Source organism: Scyliorhinus torazame, chromosome 2 (genome assembly GCF_047496885.1).
Source record: "Scyliorhinus torazame isolate Kashiwa2021f chromosome 2, sScyTor2.1, whole genome shotgun sequence".
NCBI lineage: Eukaryota > Metazoa > Chordata > Chondrichthyes > Carcharhiniformes > Scyliorhinidae > Scyliorhinus > Scyliorhinus torazame.
The window spans coordinates 9,507,470-9,533,306 of record NC_092708.1 but is presented as its reverse complement, the minus strand read 5'-3'; the positions used below and the strand labels follow the sequence as shown (position 1 = coordinate 9,533,306).

Genomic DNA, 25,837 nt, shown 5'->3' with positions numbered 1-25,837 from the left:
CATTTTCTTGCGCGCTTAAGCTCGGAACATCTTTGTTTGTGCCGACAAAATGATCAGTGTGTGGCCCAAGGGCAATGTGACATCTGCGGCTTGAGTGAATGACGGGACTCGGAGCTTATCTCCTTAACCTGCGCTGCAATTTTCCAGTTGTCGGGATTCACTTTTCCCGCTGGCAGCACAATCCCCCCCCCCCCCCCGGCCAGCGGGATTCCCGGCGGAGTGGGATGGTTTCGATGGGGAATTCCATCGACAAAGCGGCGGGAAGATAGGATCCCGCTGCCAGTGAATGGCGCGCGGCCGAGAATCACACGGCTGGAATACCGGAGACTCCAGAACCAAAGTTAAAGAGTCAGGAATAGAGGAAGAACTGGGGCGAATGTGAATCAAATCAGAAAGGGAAAAACAAATAAAAAGGGGTAAAGAAAAATCGGATTAAGGAAAAAGGAAAAATATAATTTTTCAACTTGAAAGTTGACTTTTTTTTGATACCGTTTTGTAAAGTGAACATTGGAACAGAACAAATCATCCAGCAACTTGTGACAGTTTGCAATTCACGGGGAATCTCTTCTTCACCACAATTGGGCGGATGATTTTTTTCATTAAAAATGTTGAGTGTCTTTCCCACAACGTTATCCCTCCAGCAAATTCCATCCTATTATATCTGTATATCCCTGACCTCTTCCCTCTCGCCCTGCTCCTTTAGAAAGTAGGACCTGTGTCTGAATCGAAAGTTGTGTGGGTTCAAGACCCACTCTGGATCTTTGAGCACACAATCCAGGCTGACGCTCCCAGTGCTGGATTAAGGGAATGCTGCGCTGTTGGAAGTGCTGTGTTTTTGAAGGACACACTCACACAGTGCAACTGTGAAGAGAAGAGGAGTCCGTCCCCTTGTCCTGCTCAATCTTTAACACTCAACTAATCATCTGATCGAATTAGCAATGGATTGAAGGGTTGTGGATTGGATTTGTTTATTGTCACGTGTACCGAGGGACAATGAAAAGTATTTTTCTGCGAGCAGCTCAACAGATCATTAAGTATATGGAAAGAAAAGGGAATAAAAGAAAATACATAATAGGGCAACACAACATATACAATGTAAATACATAACACCAGCATCGGGTGAAGCATACAGGGTGTAGTGTTAATGAGGTCAGTCCATAAGAGGGTCATTTAGGAGTCTGGTGACAGTGGGGAAGAAGCTGTTTTTGAGTCTGTTCGTGCATGTTCTCAGACTTCTGTATCTCCTGCCCGATGGAAGAAGTTGGAAGAGTGAGTAAGCCGGGTGGGAGGGGTCTTTGATTACGCTGCCCGCTTTCCCCAGGCAGCGGGAGGTGTAGATGGAGTCAATGGATGGGAGGCAGGTTCGTGTGGTGGACTGGGCGGTGTTCGGGTTTGAGGGAGAGAGGGGATCAGACAGGGTTGAATTGAATGGAGGGGCTGAATTGCCCACTCCCGCTCCCTGTTCTTATCAGATGACTGACGTGTTTGCATTTTGCTTTTGTAGATGTGTACACCCCGGGGCCGCTGGACGGGAGTCTGTATGCCAAACTAAAGAAGAAAAACTCAACCGATGGGCCAACCATCCCAGTCACTGCCAACGGCATTCCCTTACCCGGGGTGCCCAATCATATTGAACACACCCTGTCGGTGAGCAGCGACTCAGGAAACTCCACTGCCTCCACCAAAACTGACAAGACTGACGAGCCGCCAGCACCGCCCAGTAACCAGGGCATAACGGCCGAGGAGAGGCGGGAGCTTGACAGGCTGCTCAGTGGCTTTGGACTGGACAGCAAGGCACCGATGCCCAACGGGGCATCCGGCCTGGCTACCTCGGCAGGAACGCGCCACGTGCTGGTTCCTGCCCAGGTGCACGTCAACGGAGATGTGCCCATGGCCAACGTGGAGCGGGAAACTGACATTCTGGACGATGACTTGCCCAACCATGACCTGAACAGCATCGACAGTGTGGGAACACTCTCCTCCTTTGAGGGCGCTTACCCCATGGCAATGGCTGAGACGGGTTACCACGAGCCTCCTCAGGTGGGCCAGGCCTTGCTTGTATCCAACGGGCCACCAAGTTACAATGGAATTGGCAAGCTGCAGAAGGATGGATTCTGCGAGTCACACCTGGCTGGAATTAGTTCCACCATGAACATCCCAAGGAGCAACAGCTTAACCCAGGCAGGCCAATTTCAGAACTCCTCAAGCCACTTAGTCCCTGTCATGTCCACCCCTCAGCATGTTACGTACACCATGCCAAGCAGTGTCCAGCAGCCTCAAACTGCTGTTGTCCAGCAGTCCTATCCCATTGGCCCTGGTGGGATGTACAGATCTCAGTCGTTCAGCGTGCCTGACAGCTCCAGACGTGAGCTTGTCTCCAATTTGCCCCAGACCCCAGCTCGCAGCACCAGCAGTCGCGACGCAGTTCAGAGAGGCCTGACCACCTGGCAGCAGCAGGGGATCTGGTCTCCATCCTACCCACAGGCCAATGGGATGCTCGAAGGCCCCGGCAGCCCTTTACGAACTCAGAGCCCACAGCATAGCGCCTCTGAGCCGATCCTGCAAAGCCACACCGTCCCAGAGTTCCCAAGGATGAGCTCTCAGCAGGAGATTGAACAGTCCATCAACAGCCTCAACCTGCTCATGCTGGGCTTGGATCCTTCTTTCTCTGAGGCACAGAGGTTTCAGAGTGAGCCAAGGATGGAAAAGCAGCCCCCATCGCAACTCAGCTCGTCAGATCATCGAGGGGCCATCCAAAGACCGTTAAACTCCTTTGACAACACTCACAGCATCATGGCAGCCGACGTGTTTCCCCCGAGCCAACCATTGACATACACGACTGACCTGGTCCATCAGGCCTCGTCAGGCCCTGACCAGAGGAACGTGGACAATTATCTTCTGGGTATTACCGTACCACAGGAGCAACGTCAGAGCCCTGCAGGGGTCTATTACCCAGCGTATGGCCACCCCAGCCAGCAGCCGCAGTCAGCAACCACCACACCGAGAAGTTACGGCCAAGGCCCGAATAAAGCCTCATCCCCAGTGCCACCATTTGTATTGCACAGTGGACCTATTTCTGCTTCCTACTCCCCGCCATCTCAGTCACAGGTGCCAGTGAAATCTGCCAGTTTTGATGGCATCACCAGAATGCCCGAGGAAGAACATTACAACTTGGAGGGACTGGTCGCTCATCGAGTGGCAGGTAAGAAATAGCAGCGTGCTCCTTTACCCCACAGGGCAGGACCCCCGGCGAATTACCCAGTCCCACAGGGCAGGCCCCCGGGGAAGGCCCCAGGCCCACAGGGCAGACACCAGGGGAAGGGCCCAGTCCCACAGGGCAGGCCCCCGGGGAAGGCCCCAGGCCCACAGGGCAGGACCGCAGGGGAAGGGCCCAGTCCCACAGGGCAGGACCCCAGGGGAAGGGCCCAGTCCCACAGGGCAGGACCCCAGGGGAGGGCCCAGTCCCACAGGGCAGGGACCCCAGGGGAAGGGCCCAGTCCCACAGGGCAGGTGGCATCTAGGTGAGAGGTTGAGATGAATCAGAAAGTTGTGATTGGGCTTTAGGTTGGGGGAGTGAGGGGGGGGGGCGGAGCCCCCCAGTTTGAGGGAGGTGAGGGAATAGTCTCACAGTTTGAGGGTGTGAAAGAGGGGAGGAGACTCACAGTTTGAGGGGAGTGAGGGAGGGGAGGAATCTCACCGTTTGAGGGGGGAGTGAGGGAGTGGAAGAGTCTCACAGTTTGAGGGGAGTGAGGGGGGGAGGAGTCTCACAGTTTGAGGGGAGTGAGGGGGGAGGAGTCTATGTTTGAGAGGAGTGAGGGAGGGGAGGAGTCTCACAGTTTGAGGGGAGTGAGGGGGAGGAGTCTAGGTTTGAGGGGATTGAGTGAGGGGAGGAGTCACACAGTTTGAGGGGAGTGAGGGAGGGGATAGGTCTCACGGTTTGAGGGGAGTGAGGGAGGGGAGGAGTCACACAGTTTGAGGGGAGTGAGGGAGGGGAGGAGTCCCTCAGTTTGAGGGGAGGGGAGGAGCCCCCCACTTTTAGGGTAGTGGGGGAAGGGAGGAGTCTCACAGTTTGAGGGAGTGAGGGAGGGGAGGAGTCTCACAGTTTGAGGGGAGTGAGGGGGAGGAGTCTAGGTTTGAGGGGATTGAGTGAGGGGAGGAGTCACCCACTTTTAGGGTAGTGGGGGAAGGGAGGAGTCTCACAGTTTGAAGGGTGTGAGGGAGGGGAGGAGTCTCACAGTTTGAGGGGTGTGAGGGAGGGTAGGAGCCCCCCCGTTTTAGGGTAGTGAGGGAAGGGAGGGGCCTCACAGTTTGAGGGAGAGGAGGAGGTCACAGTTTGAGGGAGGGGAGGAGGTCACAGTTTGATGGGTGTGAGGGAGGGGAGGAGCCCCCCAGTTTTAGGGTAGTGAGGGAAGGGAGGGGTCTCACAGTTTGAGGGAGTGAGGGGGAGGAGTCTCACAGTTTGAGGGAGTACGGGAGGGGAGGGGTCTCACAGTTTGAGGGAGTGAGGGAGGGGAGCAGGTCACAGTTTGAGGGAGGGGAGGAGGTCACAGTTGAGCGGCATGATGGGGAGTAAGTTTGAGTGGGTGGTGCTGCGATCAGCCTTGGCTTGATCACGATGGGATCCAGGGAGGAGGGAGAGTTTTGAGATGGAGGTTTTCTGTTTAAGCTGGATATTGAGTAGAGGTTTATTTTGGAATGTGCTTTGAGAGGAGAGTCTATGTTGACAGTGTTGGAGGGATGACAGTGTGGTCTGTGGTGAGTAGGGCTTGGTAAACATTTAGGTCTTCCATCTTCAGCGTCTATTCTGGGGATTAAAACAACCCATAGTCCTCATAATGATCATCCAATCCGAACACAGATCATCAGGAAATGCCAACTCATGTCACCATTATCTAGAACCAAGCATTATTTTAAGTCCGACAAATTACCCATCACCAGTGGCTCCTCCCAGTTTCCAATGGGGCGTGGCCTCACAGCATCTCCTCACCAATTAGATTCGCAACTGGCTACCAGGGCAGCGTCCAACCCCCATCGCACTCCCAGCAGCATTCCAGTCAATCCCTGGCAAAGAGGCGACAGAGAGGAGGTGGAGCAGCCGGAGGTGTTAAAACGGTGCAGGAAATGGGAGATAGTTAATCCCGGGAACGTTTCATCCAGTGTAATCCAGGTTCAAAATGAGGACATTTGGAGGAAAATCAGGGTAAATCTGTCACTGACAGGGGGATTGACGGGGAATAGGGATTGAGATGGGGGTAGGTGAGTTGGTCGGGATTGAGGGACATGGAGAGAAGTTAGGGAGTTGGGATTGAGGGATATGGAGAGAAGGTGGGTGTTGGGATTGAGGGATATGGAGAGAAGGTGGGTGTTGGGATTGAGGGATATGGGAAGAAGGTGGAGAGTTGGGATTGAGGGACATGGAGAGATGGTGGGTGTTTGGGATTGAGGGATATGGGGAAAAGGTGGAGAGTTGGGATTGAGGGATTTGGAGAGAAGTTGGGGAGTTGGGATTGAGGGATATGGAGGGAAGGTGGGTGTTTGGGATTGAGGGATATGGGGAGAAACTGGAGAGTTGGGATTGAGGAATATGGCAGGGAAGGTGGGTGTTGGGATTGAGGGATATGGGGAGAAGGTGGAGAGTTGGGATTGAGGGATATGGGAGGGAAGGTGGGTGTTAGGGATTGAGGGTTATGGGGAGAAGGTGGGTGTTTGGGATTGAGGGATATGGAGAGAAGTTGGGGAGTTGGGATTGAGGATCTGGAGGGAAGATGGGTGTTGGGATTGAGGATCTGAAGAGAAGGTGGAGAGTTGGGATTGAGGGATATGGGAGGGAAGGTGGGTGTTGGGATTGAGGGATATGGGGAGAAGGTGGACAGTTGGGATTGAGGGATATGGAGAGAAGGTGGGTGTTCGGGATTGAGGGTTATGGGGAGAAGGTGGGTCTTTGGGATTGAGGGATATGGAGAGAAGTTGGGGAGTTGGGATTGAGGGATATGGAGAGAAGGTGGAGAGTTGGGATTGAGGGATATGGGGAGAAGGTGGAGAGTTGGGATTGAGGGATATGGGAGGGAAGGTGGGTGTTGGGATTGAGGGATATGGGGAGAAGGTGGAGAGTTGGGATTGAGGGATATGGGAGGGAAGGTGGGTGTTGGGATTGAGGGATATGGGGAGAAGGTGGAGAGTTGGGATTGAGGGATATGGGAGGGAAGGTGGGTGTTGGGATTGAGGGATATGGGGAGAAGATGGAGAGTTGGGATTGAGGGATATGGAGAGAAGGTGGGTGTTGGGATTGAGGGATATGGGGAGAAGGTGGGTGTTGGGATTAAGGGATATGGAGAGAAGGTGGGTGTTGGGATTGAGGATCTGGAGAGAAGGTGGAGAGTTGGGATTGAGGGATATGGAGAGAAGGTGGGTGTTGGGATTGAGGGATATGGAGAGAAGGTGGAGAGTTGGGATTGAGGGCTATGGGAGGGAAGGTGGGTGTTGGGATTGAGGGATATGGGGAGAAGGTGGAGAGTTGGGATTGAGGGATATGGAGAGAAGGTGGGTGTTAAGGATTGAGGGTTATGGGGAGAAGGTGGGTGTTTGGGATTGAGGGATATGGAGAGAAGTTGGGGAGTTGGGGTTGAGGGACATGGGGAGAAGTTGGGGAGTTGGGATTGAGGGATATGGAGAGAAGGTGGGTGTTAGGGATTGAGGGTTATGGGGAGAAGGTGGAGAGTTGGGATTGAGGGATATGGAGAGAAGGTGGGTGTTAGGGATTGAGGGTTATGGGGAGAAGGTGGGTGTTTGGGATTGAGGGATATGGAGAGAAGTTGGCGAGTTGGGATTGAGGGACATGGGGAGAAGTTGGGGAGTTGGGATTGAGGGATATGGAGAGAAGGTGGGTGTTAGGGATTGAGGGTTATGGGGAGAAGGTGGGTGTTTGGGATTAGACCATAAAACCATAAGACATAGGTGCGGAAGTAAGGCCATTCGGCCCATCGAGTCCATTCCACCATTCAATCATGGCTGATTTCAACTCCATTTACCCTCTCTCTCTCCATAGCCCTTAATTCCTCGAGAAATTAAGAATTTATCAACTTCTGTCTTGAAGACACTCAACGTCCCGGCCTCCACCGCCCTCTGTGGCAATGAATTCCACAGACCCACCACTCTCTGGCTGAAGAAATTTCTCCTCATCTCTGTTCTAAAGTGACTCCCTTTTATTCTAAGGCTGTGCCCCCGGGTCCTAGTCTCCCCTGCTAATGGAAACAACTTCCCTACATCCACCCTATCTAAGCCATTCATTATCTTGTAAGTTTCTATTAGATCTCCCCTCAACCTCCTAAACTCCAATGAATATAATCCCAGGATCCTCAGACGTTCATCGTATGTTAGGCCTACCATTCCTGGGATCATCCGTGTGAATCTCCGCTGGACCCGCTCCAGTGCCAGTATGTCCTTCCTGAGGTGTGGGGCCCAAATTTGCTCACAGTATTCTAAATGGGGCCTAACTAATGCTTTATAAAGCTTCAGAAGTACATCCCTGCTTTTATATTCCAAGCCTCTTGAGATAAATGACAACATTGCATTTGCTTTCTTAATTACGGACTCAACCTGCAAGTTTACCTTTAGAGAATCCTGGACTAGGACTCCCAAGTCCCTTTGCACTTCAGCATTATGAATTTTGTCACCGTTTAGAAAATAGTACATGCCTCTATTCTTTTTTCCAAAGTGCAAGTCCTCGCACTTGCCCACGTTGAATTTCATCAGCCATTTCTTGGACCACTCTCCTAAACTGTCTAAATCTTTCTGCAGCCTCCCCACCTCCTCCATACTACCTGCCCCTCCACCTATCTTTGTATCATCGGCAAACTTAGCCAGAATGCCCCCAGTCCCGTCATCTAGATCGTTAATATATAAAGAGAACAGCTGTGGCCCCAACACTGAACCCTGCGGAACACCACTCGTCACCGGTTGCCATTCCGAAAAAGAACCTTTTATCCCAACTCTCTGCCTTCTGCCTGACAGCCAATCGTCAATCCATGTTAGTACCTTGCCTCGAATACCATGGGCCCTTGTTTTACTCAGCAGTCTCCCGTGAGGCACCTTATCAAAGGCCTTTTGGAAGTCAAGATAGATAACATCCATTGGCTCTCCTTGGTCTAACCTATTTGTTATCTCTTCAAAGAACTCTAACAGGTTTGTCAGGCACGACCTCCCCTTACTAAATCCATGCTGATTTGTCCTAATCCGACCCTGCACTTCCAAGAATTTAGAAATCTCATCCTTAACAATGGATTCTAGAATCTTGGGATTGAGGGATATGGGAGGGACGGTGGGTGTTGGGATTGAGGGATATGGGAGGGAAGGTGGGTGTTGGGATTGAGGGATATGGAGAGAAGTTGGGGAGTTGGGATTGAGGTTTATGGGGAGAAGGTGGAGAGTTGGGATTGAGGGATATGGGAGGGAAGGTGGCTGTTGGGATTGAGGGATATGGGGAGAAGGTGGAGAGTTGGGATGTGAGGGATACGGGGAGAAGGTGGGTGTTTGGGATTGACGGATATGGAGAGAAGGTGGGTGTTTAGGATTGAGGGATATGGGAGGGAAGGTGGGTGTTGGGATTGAGGGATATGGGGAGAAGGTGGGTGTTTGAGATTGAGGGACATGGAGAGAAGGTGGGTGTTTGGGATTGAGGGATATGGGAGGGAAGGTGGGTGTTGGGATTGAGGGATATGGGGAGAAGGTGGAGAGTTGGGATTGAGGGATATGGAGAGATTTTGGGTGTTGGGATTGAAGGATATGGAGAGAAGGTGGGTGTTAGGGATTGAGGGATTTGGAGAGAAGGTGGGTGTTAGGGATTGAGAGATATGGAGAGAAGGTGGATGTTTGGGATTGAGGGATATGGAGAGAAGGTGGGTGTTTGGGTTTGAGGGATATGGAGAGAAGTTGGGGAGTTGGGATTGAGGGATATGGGGAGAAGGTAGAGAGTTGGGATTGAGGGATATGGGAGGGAAGGTGGATGTTGGGATTGAGGGATATGGGGAGAATGTGGAGAGTTGGGATGTGAGGGATACGGGGAGAACATGGGTGTTGGGATTGAGGGATATGGGGGGACGGTGGGTGTTTGGGATTGAGGGATATGGAGAGAAGGGGGGTGTTTGGGATTGAGGGATATGGGAGGGAAGGTGGGTGTTGGGATTGAGGGATATGGGGAGAAGGTGGAGAGTTGGGATTGAGGGATATGGAGAGAAGGTGGGTGTTGGGATTGAGGGATATGGAGAGAAGGTGCATGGTTGGGATTTAGGGATATGGAGAGAAGGTGGGTGTTGGGATTGAGGGATATGGAGAGAAGGTGGAGAGTTGGGATTGAGGGATATGGGGAGAAGGTGGAGAGTTGGGATTGCGGGAAATGGGAGGGAAGGTCGGTGTTGGGATTGAGGGTTATGGAGAAAAGGTGGGAGTTGGGATTGAGTGAAATGGGGAGAAGGCGGAGAGTTGGGATTGAGGGATATGGAGAGAAGGTGGGTGTTGGGATTGAGGGATATGGAGAGAAGGTGGGTGTTGGGATGTGAGGGATAAGGGGAGAAGGTGGGTGTTGGGATTGAGGGATATGGGGAGAAGGTGGGTGTTTGGGATTGAGGGATATGGAGAGAAGCTGGGTGTTTGGGATTGAGGGCTATGGAGAGAAGGTGGGTGTTTAGGATTGAGGGGTATGGGAGGGAAGGTGGGTGTTGGGATTGAAGGATATGGGGAGAAGGTGGGTGTTTGGGATTGAGGGACACAGAGAGAAGTTGGGAGTTGGGATTGAGGAATATGGAGAGAAGGTGGGTGTTTGGGATTGAGGGATAGGGGAGGGAAGGTGGGTGTTGGGATTGAGGGATATGGGGAGAAGGTGGAGAGTTGGGATTGAGGGATATGGAGAGAAGGTGGGTGTTGGGATTGAGGGATATGGAGAGAAGATGCAGAGTTGGGATTCAGGGATATGGAGAGAAGGTGGGTGTGGGATTGAGGGATATGGAGAGAAGGTGGAGAGTTGGGATTGAGGGATATGGGAGGGAAGGTGGGTGTTGGGATTGATGGATATGGGGAGAAGGTGGAGAGTTGGGATTCAGCGATATGGAGAGAAGGTAGGTGTTAGGGATTGAGGGATTTGGAGAGAAGGTGGGTATTAGGGATTGAGAGATATGGAGAGAAGGTGGATGTTTGGGATTGAGGGATATGGAGAGAATGTGGGTGTTTGGGATTGAGGGATATGGAGTGAAGTTGGGGAGTTGGGATTGAGGGATATGGGGAGAAGGTGGAGAGTTGGGATTGAGGGATATGGGAGGGAAGGTGGGTGTTGGGATTGAGGGATATGGGGAGAAGGTGGAGAGTTGGGATGTGAGGGATACGAGGAGAAGGTGGGTGTGGGGATTGAGGGATATGGGGAGAAGGTGGGTGTTTGGGACTGAGGGATATGGAGAGAAGGTGGGTATTTGGGATTGAGGGATATGGAGAGAAGGTAGGTGTTTGGGATTGAGGGATATGGGAGGGAAGGTGGGTGTTGGGATTGAGGGATATGGGGAGAAGGTGGGTGTTTGGGATTGACGGACATGGAGAGAAGTTGGCGAGTTGGGATTGAGGAATCTGGAGAGAAGGTGGGTGTTTGGGATTGAGGGATAGGGGAGGGAAGGTGGGTGTTGGGATTGAGGGATATGGGGAGAAGGTGGAGAGTTGGGATTGAGGGATATGGAGAGAAGGTGGGTGTTGGGATTGAGGGATATGGAGAGAAGGGGCAGAGTTGGGATTCAGGGATATGGAGAGAAGGTGGGTGTTTGGGATTGAGGGTTAGGGGAGGGAAGGTGGGTGTTGGGATTGAGGGATATGGGGAGAAGGTGGAGAGTTGGGATTCAGCGATATGGAGAGAAGGTGGGTTTTAGGGATTGAGGGATTTGGAGAGAAGGTGGGTATTAGGGATTGAGAGATATGGAGAGAAGGTGGATGTTTGGGATTGAGAGATATGGAGAGAATGTGGGTGTTTGGGATTGAGGGATATGGAGTGAAGTTGGGGAGTTGGGATTGTGGGATATGGGGAGAAGGTGGAGAGTTGGGATTGAGGGATATGGGAGGGAAGGTGGGTGTTGGGATTGTGGGATATGGGGAAAAGGTGGAGAGTTGGGATTGAGGGATATGGGAGGGAAGGTGGGTGTTGGGATTGATGGATATGGGGAGAAGGTGGAGAGTTGGGATTCAGCGATATGGAGAGAAGGTAGGTGTTAGGGATTGAGGGATTTGGAGAGAAGGTGGGTATTAGGGATTGAGAGATATGGAGAGAAGGTGGATGTTTGGGATTGAGGGATATGGAGAGAATGTGGGTGTTTGGGATTGAGGGATATGGAGTGAAGTTGGGGAGTTGGGATTGAGGGATATGGGGAGAAGGTGGAGAGTTGGGATTGAGGGATATGGGAGGGAAGGTGGGTGTTGGGATTGAGGGATATGGGGAGAAGGTGGAGAGTTGGGATTGAGGGATATGGAGAGATTTTGGGTGTTGGGATTGAAGGATATGGAGAGAAGGTGGGTGTTAGGGATTGAGGGATTTGGAGAGAAGGTGGGTGTTAGGGATTGAGAGATATGGAGAGAAGGTGGATGTTTGGGATTGAGGGATATGGAGAGAAGGTGGGTGTTTGGGATTGAGGGATATGGAGAGAAGTTGGGGAGTTGGGATTGAGGGATATGGGGAGAAGGTAGAGAGTTGGGATTGAGGGATATGGGAGGGAAGGTGGATGTTGGGATTGAGGGATATGGGGAGAATGTGGAGAGTTGGGATGTGAGGGATACGGGGAGAACATGGGTGTTGGGATTGAGGGATATGGGGGGACGGTGGGTGTTTGGGATTGAGGGATATGGAGAGAAGGGGGGTGTTTGGGATTGAGGGATATGGGAGGGAAGGTGGGTGTTGGGATTGAGGGATATGGGGAGAAGGTGGAGAGTTGGGATTGAGGGATATGGAGAGAAGGTGGGTGTTGGGATTGAGGGATATGGAGAGAAGGTGCATGGTTGGGATTTAGGGATATGGAGAGAAGGTGGGTGTTGGGATTGAGGGATATGGAGAGAAGGTGGAGAGTTGGGATTGAGGGATATGGGGAGAAGGTGGAGAGTTGGGATTGAGGGAAATGGGAGGGAAGGTCGGTGTTGGGATTGAGGGTTATGGAGAAAAGGTGGGAGTTGGGATTGAGTGAAATGGGGAGAAGGCGGAGAGTTGGGATTGAGGGATATGGAGAGAAGGTGGGTGTTGGGATTGAGGGATATGGAGAGAAGGTGGGTGTTGGGATGTGAGGGATAAGGGGAGAAGGTGGGTGTTGGGATTGAGGGATATGGGGAGAAGGTGGGTGTTTGGGATTGAGGGATATGGAGAGAAGCTGGGTGTTTGGGATTGAGGGCTATGGAGAGAAGGTGGGTGTTTAGGATTGAGGGGTATGGGAGGGAAGGTGGGTGTTGGGATTGAAGGATATGGGGAGAAGGTGGGTGTTTGGGATTGAGGGACACAGAGAGAAGTTGGGAGTTGGGATTGAGGAATATGGAGAGAAGGTGGGTGTTTGGGATTGAGGGATAGGGGAGGGAAGGTGGTTGTTGGGATTGAGGGATATGGGGAGAAGGTGGAGAGTTGGGATTGAGGGATATGGAGAGAAGGTGGGTGTTGGGATTGAGGGATATGGAGAGAAGATGCAGAGTTGGGATTCAGGGATATGGAGAGAAGGTGGGTGTGGGATTGAGGGATATGGAGAGAAGGTGGAGAGTTGGGATTGAGGGATATGTGAGGGAAGGTGGGTGTTGGGATTGATGGATATGGGGAGAAGGTGGAGAGTTGGGATTCAGCGATATGGAGAGAAGGTAGGTGTTAGGGATTGAGGGATTTGGAGAGAAGGTGGGTATTAGGGATTGAGAGATATGGAGAGAAGGTGGATGTTTGGGATTGAGGGATATGGAGAGAATGTGGGTGTTTGGGATTGAGGGATATGGAGTGAAGTTGGGGAGTTGAGATTGAGGGATATGGGGAGAAGGTGGAGAGTTGGGATTGAGGGATATGGGAGGGAAGGTGGGTGTTGGGATTGAGGGATATGGGGAGAAGGTGGAGAGTTGGGATGTGAGGGATACGAGGAGAAGGTGGGTGTGGGGATTGAGGGATATGGGGAGAAGGTGGGTGTTTGGGATTGAGGGATATGGAGAGAAGGTGGGTATTTGGGATTGAGGGATATGGAGAGAAGGTAGGTGTTTGGGATTGAGGGATATGGGAGGGAAGGTGGGTGTTGGGATTGAGGGATATGGGGAGAAGGTGGGTGTTTGGGATTGAGGGATAGGGGAGGGAAGGTGGGTGTTGGGATTGAGGGATATGGGGAGAAGGTGGAGAGTTGGGATTGAGGGATATGGAGAGAAGGTGGGTGTTGGGATTGAGGGATATGGAGAGAAGGGGCAGAGTTGGGATTCAGGGATATGGAGAGAAGGTGGGTGTTTGGGATTGAGGGATAGGGGAGGGAAGGTGGGTGTTGGGATTGAGGGATATGGGGAGAAGGTGGAGAGTTGGGATTCAGCGATATGGAGAGAAGGTGGGTGTTAGGGATTGAGGGATTTGGAGAGAAGGTGGGTATTAGGGATTGAGAGATATGGAGAGAAGGTGGATGTTTGGGATTGAGAGATATGGAGAGAATGTGGGTGTTTGGGATTGAGGGATATGGAGTGAAGTTGGGGAGTTGGGATTGTGGGATATGGGGAGAAGGTGGAGTGTTGGGATTGAGGGATATGGGAGGGAAGGTGGGTGTTGGGATTGTGGGATATGGGGAAAAGGTGGAGAGTTGGGATTGAGGGATATGGGAGGGAAGGTGGGTGTTGGGATTGAGGGATATGGGGAGAAGGTGGAGAGTTGGGATGTGAGGGATACGAGGAGAAGGTGGGTGTTGGGATTGAGGGATATGGGGGGAAGGTGGGTGTTTGGGATTGAGGGATATGGAGAGAAGGTGGGTGTTTGGGATTGAGGGATATGGGAGGGAAGGTGGGTGTTGGGATTGAGGGATATGGGGAGAAGGTGGAGAGTTGGGATTGAGGGATATGGGTAGAAGGTGGGTGTTGGGATTGAGGGATATGGAGAGAAGGTGCAGGGTTGGGATTTAGGGATATGGAGAGAAGGTGGGTGTTGGGATTGAGGGATCTGGAGAGAAGGTGAAGAGTTGGGATTGAGGGATATGGGGAGAAGGTGGAGAGTTGTGGGATTGAGGGATATGGGAGGGAAGGTTGGTGTTGGGATTGAGGGTTATGGAGAGAAGGTGGGAGTTGGGATTGAGTGTAATGGGGAGAAGGCGGAGAGTTGGGATTGAGGGATATGGAGAGAAAGTGGGTGTTGGGATTGTGGGATATGGAGAGAAGGTGGGTGTTGGGATTGAGGGAAATGGGGAGAAGGTAGAGAGTTGGGATTGAGGGATATGGAGAAAAGGTGGGTGTTGGGATTGAGGGATGTGGAGAGAAGGTGGAGAGTTGGGATTGAGGGTTATGGGTAGAAGGTGGAGAGTTGGGATTGAGGGACATGGAGAGAAGTTGGGGAGCTGGGATTGAGGGACATGGAGAGAAGTTGGGATTGAGGGATATGGAGAGAAGGTGGGTGTTGGGATTTAGGGATATGGGGAGAAGGTGGAGAGTTGGGATTGAGAGATATGGAGAGAAGGTGGGTTTTGGGATTTAGGGATATGGAGAGAAGGTGGGTGTTGGGATTGAGGGATATGGAGAGAAGGTGGAGAGTTGGGATTGAGGGATATGGAGAGAAAGTGGGTGTTTGGGATTGAGGGATATGGGGAGAAGGTGGAGAGTTATGATTTAGGGATATGGGGAGAAGTTGGGGAGTTGGGATTGAGGGATATGGAGAGAAGGTGGGTGTTGGGATTGAGGGATATGGAGAGAAGGTGGAGAGTTGGGATTGAGGGATATGGAGAGAAAGTGGGTGTTTGGGATTGAGGGATATGGGGAGAAGGTGGAGAGTTATGATTTAGGGATATGGGGAGAAGTTGGTGAGTTGGGATTGAGGGATATGGAGAGAATGTGGGTGTTTGGGATTGAGGGATTATGGGGAGAAGGTGGAGAGTTGGGATTGAGGGATATGTGGAGAAGTTGGGGAGTTGGGATAGAGGGATATGGAGAGAAGTCGAGGAGTTGGGATTGAGGGATATGGAGAGAAGGTGGGTGTTTGGGATTGAGGGATATGGGGAGAAGGTTTAGAGTTGGGATTGAGGGATATGGGGAGAAGTTGGGGAGTTGGGATTGAGGGATATGGAGATAAGGTGGGTGTTTGGGATTGAGGGATATGGGGAGAAGGTGGAGAGTTGGGATTGAGGGATATGGGGAGTTGTTGAGGAGTTTGGATTGAGGGATATGGAGAGAAGGTGGGTGTTTGGGATTGAGGGATATGGGGAGAAGGTGGAGAGTTGCGATTGAGGGATATGGGGAGAAGTTGGGGAGTTGGGATTGAGGGATCTGGAGAGAAGTTGGGTGTTTGGGATTGAGGGAAATGGGGAGAAAGTGGAGAGTTGGGATTGAGGGATATGGGGAGAAGGTGGAGAGTTGGGATTGAGGGATATGGAGAGAAGGTGGGTATTAGGATTGAGGGATATGGATAGAAGGTGGAGAGTTGGGATTGAGGGATATGGGAGGGAAGGTGGGTGTTGGGATTGAGGGATATGGGGAGAAGGTGGAGAGTTGGGATTGAGGGATATGGGAGGGAAGGTGGGTGTTGGCATTGAGGGATATGGGGAGAAGGTGGAGAGTTGGGATTGAGGGATATGGAGAGAAGGTGGGTGTTAGGGATTGAGGGATATGGAGAGAAGGTGGGTGTTAGGGATTGAGAGATATGGAGAGAAGGTGGGTGTTTGGGATTGAGGGATATGGAGAGAAGGTGGGTGTTTGGGATTGAGGGATATGGAGAGAGCTTGGGGAGTTGGGATTGAGGGGTATGGGGAGAAGGTGGAGTGTTGGGATTGAGGGATATGGGAGGGAAGGTGGGTGTTGGGATGTGAGGGATACGGGGAGAAAGTGGGTGTTGGGATTGAGGGATATGGGGAGAAGGTGGGTGTTAGGGATTGAGGGATATGGAGAGAAGGTGGGTGTTAGGGATTGAGGGATATGGAGAGAAGGTCCGTGTTTGGGATTGAGGGATATGGAGAGAAGGTGGGTGTTTGGGACTGAGGGATATGGGAGGGTAGGTGGGTGCTGGGATTGAGGGATGTGGGGAGAAGTTGGGTGTTTGGGATTGAGGGACATGGAGAGAAGTTGGCGACTTGGGATTGAGGAATATGGAGAGAAGGTGGGTGTTTGGGATTGAAGGATATGGGAGGGAAGGTGGGTGTTGGGATTGAGGGATATGGGGAGAAGGTGGAGAGTTGGGATTGAGGGATATGGAGAGAAGGTGGGTGTTTGGTTTGAGGGATATGGAGGGAAGGTGCAGAGTTGGGATTAAGGGATATGGAGAGAAGGTGGAGAGTTGGGATTGAGGGATATGGAGAGAAGGTGGAGAGTTGGGATTGAGGGATATGGGGAGAAGGTGGAGTGTTGGGATTGAGGGATATGGGAGGGAAGGTCGGTGTTGGGATTGAGGGTTATGGAGAGAAGGTGGGAGTTGGGATTGAGTGAAATGGGGAGAAGGCGGAGAGTTGGGATTGAGGGATATGGAGAGAAGGTGGGTGTTGGGATTGAGGGATATGGAGAGAAGGTGGGTGTTGGGATTGAGGGAAATGGGGAGAAGGTGGAGAGTTGGGATTGAAGGATATGGAGAGAAGGTGGGTGTTGTGATTGAGGGATATGGAGAGAAGGTGGAGTGTTGGGATTGAGGGATATGGGTAGAAGGTGGTGAGTTGCGATTGAGGGACATGGAGAGAAGTTGGGGAGCTGGGATTGAGGTACATGGAGAGAAGTTGGGTAGTTGGGATTGAGGGATATGGAGAGAAGGTGGGTGTTGGGATTTAGGGATATGGGGAGAAGGTGGAGAGTTGGGATTGAGGGATATGGAGAGAAGGTGGGTGTTGGGATTTAGGGATATGGAGAGAAGGTGGAGAGTTGGGATTGAGGGATATGGAGAGAAAGTGGGTGTTTGGGATTGAGGGATATGGGGAGAAGGTGGAGAGTTGGGATTTAGGGACATGGGGAGAAGTTGGGATTGAGGGTTATGGAGAGAATGTGGTTGTTTGGGATTGAGGGATATGGGGAGAAGGTGGAGAGTTGGGATTGAGGGATATGGGGAGAAGTTGGGGAGTTGGGATTGAGGGATATGGAGAGAAGTTGAGGCGTTGGGATTGAGGGATATGGAGAGAAGGTGAGTGTTTGGGATTGAGGGATATGGGGAGAAGGTGGACAGTTGCGATTGAGGGATATGGGGAGAAGTTGGGGAGTGTGGATTGAGGGATATGGGAGTGAAGTTGGGTGAGTCTTGGGCTGACAAGTGGCAAGTAACATTTGTGCCAGGCAAGTTCCAGGCAATAACCATCTCCTACAAGAGAGGATCTAACCATCGCCCTGCGACATACAATGGCATTCCTATCGCTGAATCCCCCACAATCAACATCCTGGGAGTTACCATTAACCAGAAACAAAACTGGACTAACCACATTAATACTGTGGCGACAAGAGGAGGTCAGAGGCTCGGAATCCCACAGCAAATAACTCACCTCTTGACTCCCCAAACCCTGTCCACCATCTACAAGGCACAGGTCAGGAGTGTGATGGAATACTCTCCACTTGCCTGGGTAGAAGGTTGACACCATCAAGGATAAAGCAGCCCGCTTGATTGCTCCCCCTTCCACCAACATTCAAATCAGCACCTTCCAAACCCACCACCACTCCCATCGAGAAGGACAAGAGCGGCAGATACTTGGGAACCCCACCACCTGGAGGTTCCCTTCTAAGTCACTCACTACCATGACTGGGAAATATATCGCCGTTCCTTCACTGTCACTGGGTCAAAATCCTGGAATTCCCTGCCTAACAGCACAGTGGGTGTACCTACACCGCAGGGACTGCAGTGGTTCAGGAAGGCAGCTCACCGCCATCTTCGGAAGGGCAATTAGGGAGGGGCAGTAAATGCCGGCCCAGCCAAAATGAATTTAAATGAAAGGTGAGGTAGAGGGAGAAGGTGGGGGTGGGATTGAGTGATATGGGGAAAAGGAGGCACTGAGGATACAGCTCATTCTGAAAGGAGTGCGACTGATGGAGATGGACCATCAATAGTCAGACAATCAGACACAGACAGGAGGCAGGGGGGTGGGCACGGGAGCAATAGGTCATAAGGTGAGAGCATTGAGGGAGAACTAGGGAATAGGGACAGTGTGGCTCTGAGGCAGAGCAGACAGGGAGAAGTTGCTGAACACAGCGGGTCTGGTGGCCTGAAGTGCATATGTTTTAATGCAAGAAGTATTACGGGTAAGGCAGATGAACTTAGAGCTTGGATTAGTACTTGGAACTATGATGTTGTTGCCCTTACAGAGGCCTGGTTGAGGGAAGGGCAGGATTGGCAGCTAAACGTTCCAGGATTTAGATGTTTCAGGCGGGATAGAGGGGGATGTTAAAGGGGAGGCGGAGTTGCGCTACTGGTTCGGGAGAATATCACAGCTGTACTGCGGAGGACACCTCAGAGGGCAGTGAGGCTATATGGGTAGAGATCAGGAATAAGAAGGGTGCAGTCACAATGTTGGGGGTTTACTACAGGCCTCCCAACAGCCAGCGGGAGATAGAGGAGCAGATAGGTAGACAGATTTTGGAAAAGAGTAAAAACAACAGGGTTGTGGTGATGGGAGACTTCAACTTCCCCAATATTGACTGGGACTCACTTAGTGCCAGGGGCTTAGACGGGGCGGAGTTTGTAAGGAGCATCCAGGAGGGCTTCTTAAAACAATATGTAGAAAGTCCAACTAGGGAAGGAGCGGTACTGGACCTGGTATTGGGGAATGAGCCCGGCCAGGTGGTAGATGTTTCAGTAGGGGAGCATTTCGGTAACAGTGACCACAATTCAGTAAGTTTTAAAGTACTGGTGGACAAGGATAAGAGTGGTCCTAGGATGAATGTGCCAAATTGGGGGAAGGCTAATTATAACAATATTAGGCGGGAACTGAAGAACATAGATTGGGGGCGGATGTTTGAGGGCAAATCAACATCTGACATGTGGGAGGCTTTCAAGTGGCAGTTGAAAGGAATTCAGGACCGGCATGTTCCTGTGAGGAAGAAGGATAAATACGGCAATTTTCGGGAACCTTGGATGACGAGAGATATTGTAGGCCTCATCAAAAAGAAAAAGGAGGCATTTGTCAGGGCTAAAAGGCTGGGAACAGACGAAGCCTGCGTGGAATATAAGGAAAGTAGGAAGGAACTTAAGCAAGGAGTCAGGAGGGCTAGAAGGGGTCACGAAAAGTCATTGGCAAATAGGGTTAAGGAAAATCCCAAGGCTTTTTACACGTACATAAAAAGCAAGAGGGTAGCCAGGGAAAGGGTTGGCCCACTGAAGGATAGGCAAGGGAATCTATGTGTGGAGCCAGAGGAAATGGGCGAGGTACTAAATGAATACTTTGCATCAGTATTCACCAAAGAGAAGAAATTGGTAGATGTTGAGTCTGGAGAAGGGTGTGTAGATAGCCTGGGTCACATTGAGATCCAAAAAGACGAGGTGTTGGGTGTCTTAAAAAATATTAAGGTAGATAAGTCCCCAGGGCCTGATGGGATCTACCCAAGAATACTGAAGGAGGCTGGAGGGGAAATTGTTGAGGCCTTGACAGAAATCTTTGGATCCTCGCTGTCTTCAGGTGATGTCCCGGAGGACTGGAGAATAGCCAATGTTGTTCCTCTGTTTAAGAAGGGTAGCAAGGATAATCCCGGGAACTACAGGCCGGTGAGCCTTACTTCAGTGGTAGGGAAATTACTGGAGAGAATTCTTCGAGACAGGATCTACTCCCATTTGGAAGCAAATGGACGTATTAGTGAGAGGCAGCACGGTTTTGTGAAGGGAAGGTCGTGTCTCACTAACTCGATAGAGTTTTTCGAGGAGGTCACTAAGATGATTGATGCAGGTAGGGCAGTGGATGTTGTCTATATGGACTTCAGTAAGGCCTTTGACAAGGTCCCTCATGGTAGACTAGTACAAAAGGTGAAGTCACACGGGATCAGGGGTGAGCTGGCAAGGTGGATACAGAACTGGCTAGGCCATAGAAGGCAGAGAGTAGCAATGGAAGGATGCTTTTCTAATTGGAGGGCTGTGACCAGTGGTGTTCCACAGGGATCAGTGCTGGGACCTTTGCTCTTTGTAGTATATATAAATGATTTGGAGGAAAATGTAACTGGTCTGATTAGTAAGTTTGCAGACGACACAAAGGTTGGTGGAATTGTGGATAGCGATGAGGACTGTCGGAGGATACAGCAGGATTTAGATTGTTTGGAGACTTGGGCGGAGAGATGGCAGATGGAGTTTAATCCGGACAAATGTGAGGTAATGCATTTTGGAAGGTCTAATGCAGGTAGGGAATATACAGTGAATGGTAGAACCCTCAAGAATATTGAAAGTCAAAGAGATCTAGGAGTACAGGTCCACAGGTCATTGAAAGGGGCAACACAGGTGGAGAAGGTAGTCAAGAAGGCATATGGCATGCTTGCCTTCATTGGCCGGGGCATTGAGTATAAGAATTGGCAAGTCATGTTGCAGCTGTATAGAACCTTAGTTAGGCCACATTTGGAGTATAGTGTTCAATTCTGGTCACCACACTACCAGAAGGATGTGGAGGCTTTAGAGAGGGTGCAGAAGAGATTTACCAGAATGTTGCCTGGTATGGAGGGCATTAGCTATGGGGAGCGGTTGAATAAACTCGGTTTGTTCTCACTGGAACGAAGGAGGTTGAGGGGAGACCTGATAGAGGTATACAAAATTATGAGGGGCATAGACAGAGTGGATAGTCAGACGCTTTTCCCCAGGGTAGAGGGGTGAATTACTAGGGGGCATAGGTTTAAGGTGAGAGGGGCAAGGTTTAGAGTAGATGTACGAGGCAAGTTTTTTACGCAGATGGTAGTGGGTGCCTGGAACTCGCTACCGCAGGAGGTGGTGGAAGCAGGGACGATAGTGACATTTAAGGGGCATCTTGACAAATACATGAATAGGATGGGAATAGAGGGATACGGACCCAGGAAGTGTAGAAGATTGTAGTTTAGTCGGGCGGCATGGTCGGCACGGGCTTGGTGGGCCGAAGGGCCTGTTCCTGTGCTGTACATTTCTTTGTTCAGTTTATAGAATTTATCCACGATAGTTTCCTAGAACAGTATGTAATGGAACCTACGAGGGAACAAGCGGTCCTAGATCTGGTCCTGTGTAATTAGACAAGATTGATTCATGATCTCATAGTTAGGGATCCTCTCGGGAGGAGCGATCACAATATGGTGGAATTTAAAATACAGATGGAAGGTGAGAAGGTAAAATCAAACACGAGTGTTTTGTGCTTAAACAAAGGAGATTACAATGGGATGAGAGAAGAGCTGGCTAAGGTAGACTGGGAGCAAAGACTTTCTGGTGAAACAGTCGAGGAACAGTGGAGAACCTTCCAAGCGATTTTTCACAGTGCTCAGCAAAGGTTTATACCAACAAAAAGGAAGGACGGTAGAAAGAGGGAAAATCACCCGTGGATATCTAAGGAAATAAGGGAGAGTATCAAATTGAAGGAAAAAACATACAAAGTGGCAAAGATTAGTGGGAGACTAGAGGACTGGGAAATCTTTAGGGGGCAACAGAAAGCTACTAAAAAAGCTATAAAGAAGAGTAAGATAGATTATGAAAGTAAACTTGCTCAGAATATAAAAACAGATAGTAAAAGTTTCTACAAATATATAAAACAAAAAAGAGTGGCTCAGGTAAATATTGGTCCTTTAGAGGATGAGAAGGGAGATTTAATAATGGGAGATGAGGAAATGTCTGCGGAACTGAACAGGTTTTTTGGGTCGGTCTTCACAGTGGAAGACACAAATAACATGCCAGTGACTGATGGAAATGAGGCTATGACAGGTGAGGACTTTGAGATGATTGTTGTCAGTAAGGAGGTAGTGATGGGCAAGCTAATGGGGCTAAAGGTAGACAAGTCTCCTGGCCCTGATGGAATGCATCCCAGAGTGCAAAAAGAGATGGCTAGGGAAATTGCAAATGCACTAGTGATAATTTACCAAAATTTACTAGACTCTGGGGTGGTCCCGGCGGATTGGAAATTAGCAAACGTGACACCACTGTTTAAAAAAGGAGGTAGGCAGAAAGCGGGTAGTTATAGGCCAGTGAGCTTAACTTCGGTAGTAGGGAAGATGCTGGAATCTATCATCAAGGAAGAAATAGCGAGGCACCTGGATGGAAATTGTCCCATTGGACAGGCGCAGCATGGGTTCATAAAGGGCAGGTTGTGCCATACTAATTTAGTGGAATTTTTTGAGGATATCACCAGTGCGGTAGATAACGGGGAGCCAATGGATGTGGTTCATCTGGATTTCCAGAAAGCCTTTGACAAGGTGCCACACAAAAGGTTGCTGCATAAGATAAAGATGCATGCCATTAAGGGGAAAGTAGTAGCATGGATAGAGGATTGGTTAATTAATAGAAAGCAAAGAGTGGGGATCAACGGGTGTTTCTCTGGTTGGCAATCAGTAGCTAGTGGTGTCCCTCAGGGATCAGTGTTGGGCCCACAACTGTTCACAATTTACATAGATGAGTTGGAGTTGGGGTCCAAGGGCAATGTGTCCAAGTTTGCAGACGACACTAAGATGAGTGGTAAAGCAAAAAGTGCAGAGGATACTGGAAGTCTGCAGAGGGATTTGGATAGGCTAAGTGAATGGGCTAGGGTCTGGCAGATGGAATACAATGTTGATAAATGTGAGATTATCCATTTTGGTAGGAATAACAGCAAAAGGGATTATTATTTAAATGATAAAATACTAAAAGATGCTGCTGTGCAGGGAGACCTGGGTGTGCTAGTGCATGAGGCGCAAAAAGTTGGTTTACAGGTGCAACAGGTGATTCAGAAGGCGAATGGAATTGTGTCCTTCATTGCTAGAGGGATGGAGTTTAAGACTAGGGAGGTTATGCTGCAATTGTATAAGGTGTTAGTGAGGCCACACCTGGAGTATTGTGTTCAGTTTTGGTCTCCTTACTTGAGAAAGGACGTACTGGCACTGGAGGGTGTGCAGAGGAGATTCACTAGGTTAATCCCAGAGCTGAAGGGGTTGGATTACGAGGAGAGGTTGAGTAGACTGGGACTGTACTCATTGGAGTTTAGAAGGATGACGGGGGATCTTATAGAAATATATGCAATTATGAAGGGAATTGATAGGATAGATGTGGGCAGGTTGTTTCCACTGGCGGGTGAAAGCAGAACTAGGGGGCATAGCCTCAAAATAAGGGGAAGTAGATTTAGGACTGAGTTTAGGACGAACTTCTTCTCCCAAAGGGTTGTGAATCTATGGAATTCCTTGCCCAGTGAAGCAGTAGAGGCTCCTTCATTAAATGTTTTTAAGATAAAGATAGATAGTTTTTTGAAGAATAAAGGGATTAAGGGTTATGGTGTTCGGGCCGGAAAGTGGAGCTGAGTCCACAAAAGATCAGCCATGATCTCATTGAATGGTGGAGCAGGCTCGAGGGGCCAGATGACCTACTCCTGCTCCTAGTTCTTATGTTCTTATGTACTTCAATGCCGAGAGTGTGTGGAATTTAACTGGTCTTTGTTTGATAGAATTGTGTTCTGAATCTAGAGCAAAATCCCGAGTTGATAAACAAACATTTCTCAAAGAGGAAATTCCATAGATTTCTCAACTTTACCACCTCCACCCTCTCAACTACGTCACTCTCCCCTTATCTCCTCTCACAGCCTCTCCTGGCTTCCCCTTTCTCCTCCCCCCCACTCTCCCTTTCCCCAACTCATCCATTTGTCTCTCTCCCCTTCTCCAGTCTTCCCCTCTGCCCTCTCCCCTGCCCCCTCATACCTCCAGACCTTTCCCTTCTCCTCTGTTCTAATCTCCCACTCTCCCTCTTCATGTCTCCCTCTCCAATGCTCGATAAACTGTTACTTTGGCACTTCAGATCGATAGATTTCAGTTGTCCTGTTGTACCCTCAATAACGACGCTAGAGAGTAAACGGTAAAGAAGGCTTTAATAAGCTAAGAACTAGCCTGGTGCCGAGACGGGTGCTAACTGGGTGCCACCTGCAAGGCGGCTCCTTATATACAGCTCCCAGGTGGGCGGAGCCGGAGGCGGAGTCCCCCAGGGTTCCAAGCGTGGTCTTAAAGGGGACATCACCTTACATGATGATAAGGGTACAGTAATACAATAACCGTTCATCGCATGTCCAAAGGTATTGGGTGATATGGGACAAAGGTGGGATATGGAGTTAGGTTGCAGATTCAGCATGATTCCATGGGACATCAACAGGGGTAAATGGTCCTCCTCAGAGGTCTGTCTGCTGCCACCCTGTGTTCCGCAGGCACCCTTCATTTTCCACTTCACATTTTGCACAGGGGCGGCATGAAAGCACGGTGGTTAGCACTGTTGCTTCACAGCGCCAGGGTCCCAGGTTCGATTCCTTGCTTGGGTCACTGTCTGCGTGGAGTCTGCACATTTTCCCCGTGTCTGCGTGGGTTTCCTCTGGCCGCTCCGGTTTCCTCCCACAAGTCCCGAAAGACGTGATGTTAGGTGAATTGGACATTCTGAATTCTCCCTGTGTACCCGAACAGGCGCCGGAATGTGGAACTAGGGGATTTTCACAGTAACTTCATTGCACTGTTAATGTAAGACCACTTGTGCCAATAATAAAGATTATTATTAGATTATTATTTTCCCAATTACTTTCCAACATGAATGCTAGTTTCAGCTGGATGTGTAAAATTAAAAAACAGAGCAACAGAGAGTGGGTTCAGAGACTCCAGTCAGTGTACAGATATCTCCCTGAGAGAGAGAGGGGACTGAGAGACACCAGTCAGTGTACAGATATCTCCCTCAGAGAGTGAGAGGACTGAGAGACACCAGTCAGTGTACAGATATCTCCCTCAGAGAGTGAGAGGACTGAGAGACACCAGTCAGTGTACAGATATCTCCCTGAGAGCGAGGGGACTGAGAGACACCAGTCAGTGTACAGATATCTCCCTCAGAGAGTGAGAGGACTGAGAGACACCAGTCAGTGTACAGATATCTCCCTGAGAGAGAGAGGGGACTGAGAGACACCAGTCAGTGTACAGATATCTCCCTGTGAGCGAGAGGGGACTGAGAGACCCCAGTAAGTGTACAGATATCTCCCTGAGAGAGAGGGGACTGAGAGACACCAGTCAGTGTACAGATATCTCCTTGAGAGAGAGAGAGGACTGAGAGACACCAGTCAGTGTACAGATATCTCCCTCAGAGAGTGAGAGGACTGAGAGACACCAGTCAGTGTACAGATATCTCCCTGAGAGAGAGAGGGGACAGAGAGACACCAGTCAGTGTACAGATATCTCCCTGAGAGAGAGAGGGGACCGAGGGACACCAGTCAGTGTACAGATATCTCCCTGAGAGCGAGAGTGGACTGAGAGACCCCAGTTAGTGTACAGATATCTCCCTGAGAGAGAGAGGGGACTGAGAGTCACCAGTCGGTGTATAGATATCTCCCTGAGAGAGAGAGGGGACTGAGAGAAACCAGTCAGTATACAGATATCTCCCTGAGAGCAAGGGGACTGAGAGACACCAGTCAGTGTACAGAGATCTCCCTGAGAGAGAGGGACTGAGAGACACCAGTCAGTGTACATATATCTCCCTGAGAGAGAGAGGGACTGAGAGACACCAGCCAGTGTACAGATATCTCCCTGAGAGAGAGAG

The 25,837-nt window shown here is 50.3% G+C and overlaps 1 protein-coding gene across 10 annotated transcripts in view; it reads left to right on the top strand.

The window, feature by feature from the left end:
• The window catches only part of tns1b (tensin 1b), a 1,628,779-nt gene that overhangs the window by 1,371,213 nt on the left and 231,729 nt on the right, over positions 1-25,837 (top strand). For all 10 annotated transcript variants that reach the window (XM_072468585.1, XM_072468574.1, XM_072468565.1 and 7 more), the window contains one exon: positions 1,505-3,202. In XM_072468585.1, coding sequence (XP_072324686.1) covers positions 1,505-3,202 — 1,698 coding nt within the window. The remainder of the gene's footprint in view (positions 1-1,504; positions 3,203-25,837) is intronic.